Here is a 9,782-nt window from a genome sequence, read left to right on the forward strand (position 1 = left end):
TACATGCTTTATCTATTATATTGTTTGTTTGGATTGGTTATTAAATTCAAACATTTCTGAGTTGTTACGCTGCAAAATTGACACAGCAACTAAGCTTCAGATGCAAGGTCAAAAAGTTAAATGTAAAACCTTCAACTTTAGTTGTGGATCAAAATCCCTCTAAGATAGAAACTAATAGCACACTATTAAAGCAGGGCACTTACTATGTTAACTGCAAACTCAGAAAATTAGAATACTTACAGGGTTGATTAAAAAGTGTTTTTACCCACCCCTAAAAGGCAATGGCAGGTAACAATGCTTTTGCTCATGTTTGTGTGTGTGTGGGGTGCATGTGTGTGTGTGGGGGGGGTCAACCAAATTCAAGATGGCTGCCACAGCCAACTCACCTTAGAAAACATGAATAAATGGCTGTAATCCTGTGAATTTTACAAACACTTGAGTGAAATTTGGTGTAGCTGAAACTGAAAGTCATTCACAACACATGCTGAAGGTGCTACTCTTTGGATGACATCTTTGCTTAAAACTAGCAAAACCTTTTGGAGTCAACTCTCTTTGTCTGTTAGCAAAATATCTCATGAATCACTGGACAAATTTCCTTGAAACTTTTGAATAATAATCATTGGATATACATCCACACTAGTTAAATTTTAGAGCCAGTTCAATGTAAATTGGCCGCCACAGCCAACTGACATTAGTCAACACAAAAATGGCTATAACTCAGTCAGCTTGACAGATAGTGACCTAAAAATTGATGTAAAAGTAGCTGTAGTCATTCACAACACATTCTTTGAGAACACACAGTGTGGTACAACTGTCAATACTTACTTTTTCTTTTGCCTTAACATATACCAAGCATTATACAGCAAAGAAACATTGATATAACAAGTATAATCTAATTACCTACAGCAGGGGTCGGGAACCTTTTTGACTCAGAGAGCCATGAAAGCAAATTATTTGGAAATTTATTTCAGTGAGAGCCATATATATTTTAAGACCGAATTCAACTAAATGTGAGGATAATAAGCCTCTGAATTTATTCTTTTAAATAATGTTGTTATAATACTCACCATTAATGCGACTTCTGGTGCTGCATGGATTTGCTGATGGCTTTGTAGTCTGGTTGGTACTTGGTGAGGTTAAGCTTCATGCAGGCATTGAGGCTTTCATCCGTTAAACGTGATCGTAGGTTGGACTTGATGTTTTTAAGATGTGAAAATGACTGCTCACATGAATACGTGGATCCAAACATGGTCAATACAGCAATACTCACACGCTTCAGTGTGTCGTATGTGACAGGAAGCGCGTTCCAAGTTTGGATAATCAGCTGGTCTTCGGGTTGAAGTTTTTTCATTTCTGTCCACATGTGCTTGCTCGCCAACTCCGCTTTCTGTCGTGCGATTCTTTCCAAATCTTCATTCAGTGACTTGAACTTATTCACCCACATGTCTGAGGCCTTCAGGTCAGCCACTTCTGCTTCAAAATCTCTGACGGAGACGGCAGGAATGTAACTCAGGTCGTCTGCGTTCAGTGAACACTCGTTTGGATGGGTGATGAACTTAAAAAGACGAGTGTGCTCACGAAATTCTCCAAAGCGTGCTTTGAACGACTGTAGGAGACTGGATGTGAAGCCAGCTAGCTGTTTGAGATCAAAGTTTTTAGTGGGCTCACTTGCTGTGCATGCATCTTTAAATTGTCTCACTTTTTCAAAATGTAGTAAACGACCTGTTTCAAGATCCATGATAAAGAGCTCCAGCTTGTTTTCAAAAGCAAACACGGCGTGTTGAAGGGATAACACTGTATTTCCAATGCCTTGCATTTTCACGTTGAGCTGGTTCAGATGTTCAGTCATATCCACGAGATAGTAAAACTTGAGGAGCCACTCAGTTTCGGCTAGCTCAGGATGCTCAATGCCTTTCATTTCAAGGAAAGTCCGGATTTCGTTCAGGCAAGCCGCAAAACGGCTGAGCACCTTCCCTCTTGACAACCAACGCACATTGCTGTGCAGAAGCAGACCATGATAGTTATTTCCAACTTCATCCAGCAGTGTTTTAAACTGGCGATCATTTAAGGCTCGGGCAACAATAAAGTTGATCACACGAACGACCAGCGACATCACTTCGCCAAGCTGCCCGTCACACATCTGAGCACAAAGTGCCTCCTGGTGTAGAATGCAATGGAAACTTAGGATGGGTCTACTTTCATGTTCACGGAGAAGCGCCACAAATCCTTTGTTTTTTCCCACCATACACGGAGCACCATCAGTACACACTGAGAGAAGTTTATCCATTGGTAGATTTTTTTCACGAGCAAACTCCATGAAAGACTTGAATAAATCTTCACCTCTTGTGGACCCTTTTATTGGCAGAACAGCAAGACTTTCTTCGCGCAGTGTGTCACCAGCAGCATATCTTGCAATCACACTGAACTGCGACAAATGACTTACGTCTGTTGACTCATCCAAAGCCAGGGAAAAGAACGGCGCTGCATTTATGTCCTTCACTTGCGTTTCCTCCACTTGGGTTGCCATCATGACGGTACGATCATGAACAGTTCTTGCCGACAGAGGCATGTCTTGTATCCGTTTGATTATCTTGTCTTTGTTCGGAAGATCATCAAAAAGTTCATTGGCTACATCCAGCATGAACGTTTTAGCATACTCGCCATCTGTGAATGGTTTTCCGTTCCTCACTATTGCTAAAGATCCAGCAAAACTAGCGGAATTATAGTCACCTTGCCGGGTCCATACGCGGAGATGCTGCTGGGTAGCTTGCACCCTGCTCAGTAGCTCTTGGCACGCTTTCTTTCGGCTGTCTCCCGCAGGGTATTTTGATGCAAAGGTAGCATGTCGTGTGTCAAAGTGCCGCTTCACATTCGACCGTTTCATCGATGCAATTTTGTCATTGCAAATTAGGCACACCGCAGAACCTGCTCTCTCCACAAAGGCGAATTCTTCAGTCCATTCGTCCTGAAATGTACGATACTCATCATCTTTTTTTCTTTTCGCCATCTTCGTCGAAGGGTTAGCTTTGAGCTAATGACCGCTCAGACTGATTCAAAAGGGGGCGTTTACCTGTTTACCCAACAACGGCCAACGTGGGCTATTATCAGCCAATTAAAATAATGGACAATTGCTCCTGCAGCCAACTGCAACCCTGAAGCAGTGGAAAATCGATGGATGGATTAAAACAAGTGATAAAATTTTATGCTTTATCTGAAAAGCCGAAATCTGCGAGCCAGATGCAATCATCAAAAGAGCCACACCTGGCTCGCGAGCCATAGGTTCCCGACCCCTGACCTACAGCTAATATTATTACATCTTTTTATTACAGATAAAGAGTTTCAAATAACATACTGTTGAGTCCATGTCTCCACGTATCAATGATATTCTTTCTTCCAATGTACAATAATTGTATTTAATTTTAAAATTCCATATTTATCACCATGCTAATAGATATTCCACCAACAGTATGCAGTGAAAAATAATCTGCAGGCAGTGCAATGCTTTGTGGGTAATTTTAAGTCATTTGTGTAAAAATAGCTACTTATTAATGCAACACACACAGCGGAGCAACATGCACTAAAAATATCTCAGCTCACCGTCAATCATTTCGGCATTGGAGTATATCTCATATAAACAAGTCTTTGTTTTTTGATCAAAAACATAAAATAAAACTACATACAAATAAAAAAAGTGTAGAATTTTCTGTAACTCTTCTGACATATATATTTTTTTTCACATCCATGGGAATTTCTCATAGCACATCATTTGGTAAACAGACCCAAAAGAACATAAGATAAACATACACAGAAAATGTTTTGGCAATATAAAATTAATTACCCTCTTTATCTCGAAAAATAACCCCCCCCACCCCACCCCCCACCCACACACACACACACACTGTTTAAAACTAACTGAGAGGGAGGTTTTTCCTCTTCTTCACATGTTGTATGAAGCTGTTTATCTTATTTCAATCAAATTTATAAGGCAATTCAAAATACCTGAAATATTTTTCAAATTGCTTGTTCTGTTTTTATGAAAGTATCACATTTAAGGATTAATGGTAGACATTTTAGTCACAATACTGCTACTACTACTACTACTACTACTAATAATAATAATAATAATAATAATAATAATAACAATAATAACGAGCACCCTGTATACAGGAAACATCACATCATATTGAAATTACTAAGGTTTCATATTTCTTGGATTAAAATCTGGGAGCTTGGATGTATGGCTCCTGAAAATAAAAGGAAGCTATCCTATATTTCAAGGGACATTATGCCACTGCTGAGCTGTCAGTAAGGGGGAATATCTTTGGTTCCCCTTGTCCTGCTCCTGTCTCTGTCAGGGTTTTCATCTCATATCATTTTCACCTCTCATTTCATGGGATTTCAGGATGTGACGTCAACCCAGAGGAGCAGGAGCACAACCCTCAAGTGTGTGGTGAAATTCTCAGATGAGGGTACAGTCATATGACGTTGTCACATCTGATTTAGCATTGGAAGAGTACACACAGCTGAAGTAAGTCAGGTTGGTGTCTGCAAAGAATAAAATGTCATTTCAAACTTATAAAAAGGCAGCATATGTATTTTTTTCTAAAAGGCATTAAATAATGTGTTAATTTCTTTCATAGGAACAATCTTTTTTAAAGAAAATCTGTCATCTTTTGCCATTGTCATGAAAAGGCTATTTTACTAAGAACAGACATTTTTAAGAATTACTTCAGAATCATGATTGTCGTTTCACTTTTGAAAAGGCCCCTTTGCCACTGAAATGATCCTCACTTGGATTTTAAACAGGTTTTTTACATATGGTCTAAACAGCTGCTGAAGTCGAAGGATATTGCAGTATTACGTTTAATTGATTCATGATTTTTCTGTATATTTCTGTTTTTCATTATTATTATTATTATTATTATTATTATTATTATTATTATTATTATTATTATTATTATTATTCTGTTAACAGTCATTGTTACTATTTTCCACTGTATACGCTGCCACTGAACGGCTGCTGTTAGTTTGCTCGTTAACCCATTTGTTCTCACTCTCCAATTATCTTTCTCAGTGTTAATAAGATTTGTATTCTTAGTTACTGTCAGATTCTTGTTGTTCATACAAACTCTGTCCTTTTACCCAGTACGTTGCCTGAGTTGTAGTTTTCTTAGTTCATATTAATAAATTTGTTTGAAATTCTATTTGGTCTGCCTGCCTTCTGCTGTCTGCACTTTTAGGTCCTCCACCAACCACAAAATGTTTCAGCAGAATCTGACTGAACTTGAAACAATCAGATAAAATGGTGAGTGTTCGGGAGATAGATTAGCTTCTTGACACCTTGGAGAGGCTGAAGGGAAACTGTGACTGGTTCCACAGATACCAAGCGTTGTTTGTATTCTTACTGATGGCAAAGGCAATTTGTCTCAGCTACAAGTGCTAACTTTACCGTGCATCAAGAATAATCTGGTCCACATTCAAGCCGTCATCCACAAAGAGTCACAGCTTTGGCATCAGCCCCCATCATGCACCAGTCTCAAGCTAGCCACCTTTACCCCTGCCCAGGTCTCTGCTACCACCATGGCCACCTGCTCTGGTCTTGGCCCAAGCCATTACCACCTGCCCAAGTTTCCTAAATGGTTTTTCTAGAGGAAAACTACAGCATCCCACATGAGGTTGAGAAAACATTCCTGTAAGAGCTGATGCCCTGCTTGTGTTCCAGGAAAAGTGCATGAGATTTGTATAGATTTGTAATAGATGTCCTAATAAAGAGATGTGTCCCAACTTATGTTCATATTTGGGTTTGATATTATCAAGAGGTCTTTGTTTGAGTCAGCCTTACCTGAAAAGCATCCTTTCTGTTTGTGTGTGTAAAAGTGTTAGACAACAATGTGTGAAGTAGGTTCAAGATACAAATATTGCCTGATTGTATGCCCATACAGATTTCTTGCTAGACTGTCCAGAGTGCATTTGTGCAAAAAAAAAAAATCCCAATTTGCTGTCATGTGACTGATCTCTTTCTTAAATGTTTTAATGAAGAAAAGGTCTCCATTGCCACCACATCAGTTCTTGATCCAAAGTCTGAGGGGGGTCTCAGACATCATCTCTTGCCAAGCCCCTGTGCCCCAGTGTGAGGGGGTCCTGCTAGATACCTCTAGCCTATCTGATACTGGTCCAAATACCCCCTTGGACTAGTATCCAAGGGGGTACTGTCAGATGTCTTGTTACTAGATTGCCAAGGTCAATCAGCTTCTGCCTGTTCCTATCTTCAAGGTTGACAAGCCGGATGCCCCTTCTCTACCACACCAAAGTCCAAACACCCAGCAGCTCCTGCTGGACACATCTAAATCACTATTGCTTCAATGTGCCCCAGAGCGCCCACCTGAACTGTCTCTTCTCCTAGCTCCTTTTGTTCTGCCTGACAAAGCTGACTAAGTTAGTGACTAAGCTTTGTAAAGCATCACTGATAACAGATAAACAGACAACCATATGGTGAAGTGAGATACAAAAGGCATATCAACATAGTAACCTGAAGTCTAAAAAGACAACAGCTTTCTATCAGATTATTCACTTAAAAATATCAAAATTACAATAAAATAGTGTGGGGCAGGTATTCTCTTTGTATAAAATGTCATAAAGAGCTGATAAAGACCATGTGATCACCAGTATTGAAGTTTAAACTTCACACTGACAAAGAGGAGTAGCTGAGCAAAGCAGAACAGCAGCAGCAGCAGCAAGGTATAGATGTAATTATGATAGGAAGGCTGGTAAAGCAATACTTTGAGTTATGGCATTTCTCTGTAAATGAAAATAAATGGAGTGGAAAAAAAGCAATTATGTGATAAAGCAATTTTGCTAAGAAATTATGTTATTAGCTCTCTAAAAGGATCACGATACTACTCCCATATTAATTTTAGACCAATATACAGTTGTATAGCACCTTTAGCAAATGTATAGGTCCTGACTACACCTGAACATACATCTACCAAAAAGCACTAACAGCTTTGGTGTGACATTAATCAAGCAGTCTGTTAAAGCTCCTCAATTATTTTGCCAAGTAAATTTTTAAAATCAGTCAAAGTCATGCAAATCTGTCAAACACCTACAGCGAAAATTCACTCCTGGTTTGAAATGGCCTTTGTGACAAGGAAACAAAAATAGCAGCAGTACAATGGAAGCAGCAAGTAGCAAGCAAAAAGAAAAAAAAAAACCAAAACAATCATCCACTAATCTTCTGAAGGCTACACAGTTGTTTTTTGTTGAAAAAATGTGATGGACACACACTTGAAAAAAGATTTTCAAATGACTTCAAATGACTGAACTGAAAACCCAGAGGGGTGGGTGGAGCAACCCATTTCTCTAAAGGGACAACTATGAACTCATCTACTAATACGCTATCAACCATTTTGTCCCATTTCCTTTTGCCCAGTATTGTAGAAATAAAATAAAATAAAATTTAAAAATTTGCTCATTTTGGGTATTTGCAGCCACAAGTGATTTCCTGATGAATGAGTACATAATTTATCAGCTCACACTTATGCTGGCAAGCGTTGAACACAATTTCCTTGAGGGCAACATTTGAAACAGAAAAAAATATATATATTTATATATATGCAAATGAAAAATAATCATGAAAAAAAAACATTTAACAATACTAATAAAAATTGGTGATAAAGAATCCCTTTGGGGTCTGTTTTTACAGTTTAGCCAAGAAATCATAATTACGGTGAATAGAAAAATGAAGGATCTTTCTTTTACTTCACAGATGAATTATGACAGTTATTCATGTATTGACTGTTTCCATGGAACAGTCAACAATAAATGATTGTGTTCTGCTATTTATAGACTTGTTAATTACTCCAATTATTGGTGGAGAAGTCACACCCTCAGGCTTTTGGGAGCCTTTTTTAGTTGGTAACTGGAAAAGATAAAGGAAAATATCAAAACCATCCCATAGATTTCTATCTATCTATCTATCTATCTATCTATCTATCTATCTATCTATCTATCTATCTATCTATCTATCTATCTATCTATCTATCTATCTATCTATCTATCTATCTATCTATCTATCTATCTATCTATCTATCTATCTATCTATCTATCTATCTATCTATCTATCTGTCCGTCCGTCCGTCCGTCCGTCCGTCCGTCCGTCCGTCGTGGCAGAATAAACTTTGTATAATAAAATAAAATTTGTCTGCTCTATGCCTTATTTTCCCTTATTAAGAAGTCTGCCAATAATTTATGTTTGGTCAATTATTTATTTGTTGTAAATCTGCTTCTTCACATTAAATTTTATTCCATTAGAAAGCCTATTTACTTCTTTTAACCCTCTCATGGCCTTCAAGTGAAACTGACCCGAAGTTATAGAAACTTCTCTGCCTCTCTGTCTCTCATCTATAAGATAAGAGACCATCTGTACAAAATATTTATCAAAAACTAACACAGTTAAAATATTCTAAAAACCAAAGGGTTTGGGGACTCAGAAACAGCTGAGGCTTAAAAAAAAGCAAGTGGACATCTCAGACAACACCAGAAAACCTGTGAAACACACCTTGACATACACTAAATGCTGAAACTCAAACCCAGACGAGACACAGTAGTCACAGACTTACAGCACACAGGAAGGAAATGCCATCACTATTGGGGGCCAGCCACCACACTTGCTGGAAGTTCTTTGCTCCAGGAAAGGACAGGAACAAATTAGTGATTTAACTAAATCAAGTAGCCATCGAAATGAGCCACACACAATAAAACAATTTTCAACAACCTTTCCTCTCAAATATTTCCAAACACCCTAAAACCAAACAGTTCTTTGTTTTGTTTTGTGTTGTTTGTTTTGTGTGTGTGTGTGTGGTGGTGGTGGTGGTGGTGCGGGGGGCGGGGGGGGTCTGAAACAGACCAGGCCAATAGGCCTGTACAGTTAGGCCTGCCTCACATTTGTTTCATACAATCTTGTTGTTTGGTGACACAATAGAGAAAGCAATGTTTTCCTAAAAAAATGCACAGATCCTCTAACAATGTATTTTAAAAGGAAACAGCACAACTGTGTTCTTGTAGCAAAACATTTAGTAATGCATTAGCAGTAGCTTGTAGCTTTCCCTGGTGCAGCTGTTGCAGCTGGTTAACAGCTGATCAGGCACACAGTTCCAATCAGGCAGGATCTCCTGGTACAAGAGGTGGCATATAGCTTAGCCAGCTAACCACATGCACCTATACTGAGCCAAGATTAATAGAAGGAAACCCACAACAGGATGACCTGCAGGATGTCACTAAAGTCAGATAAGGGGGGGTATACCCTATGTCAGAGCATCCTAGCAAAACTAGCTGTCTTTGGCTTTATATATTGCACACTGAATACTGAATGGCAGACTTCCTAATAAGGGAAAATAAGACAGAGCATAAAAAATAGTTGTTGTTTTTTTTATCCCATTCCTATCCGTCTGTCCATTCGTCTTTGTGTCTCTACCCTAATTTATAAAATGTTAGATGACAAATGCATTTATTTTGACTTATTTTTGTGCAGATTCTTTGAATGCAAGATAACTCATTAACCTAATGTCATGCACTTTTAGCAGAGCATTTCAGTCTATGCATCAATCCATTTTTTTTTCAATCCCCAAAATTGTGGAATAATAAAGCTAATTTCACCATTTATTTTCTGAACATTTTCAAAAGCTTGCTGGCATTAAGGATTCCAGGAAATTAACTGTTTCACATTGTTACTTTTTTTCCCTTTTTGCCCAGCAAACATGTATTGGTGTGTGTGAACAGTATGA

General features: G+C 38.4%; 1 protein-coding gene across 1 annotated transcript; it reads right to left on the reverse strand.

The window, feature by feature from the left end:
• Positions 1–1,069: 1,069 nt before the first annotated feature.
• On the reverse strand, positions 1,070–3,007 carry LOC108234773 (general transcription factor II-I repeat domain-containing protein 2-like). Its single transcript, XM_017414206.1, has one exon. The coding sequence runs from the start codon at positions 3,005–3,007 to the stop codon at positions 1,070–1,072; it is 1,938 nt and encodes a 645-aa protein (XP_017269695.1).
• Positions 3,008–9,782: the final 6,775 nt, after the last annotated feature.

Source organism: Kryptolebias marmoratus, linkage group LG15 (assembly GCF_001649575.2).
Source record: "Kryptolebias marmoratus isolate JLee-2015 linkage group LG15, ASM164957v2, whole genome shotgun sequence".
Taxonomy (NCBI): domain Eukaryota; kingdom Metazoa; phylum Chordata; class Actinopteri; order Cyprinodontiformes; family Rivulidae; genus Kryptolebias; species Kryptolebias marmoratus.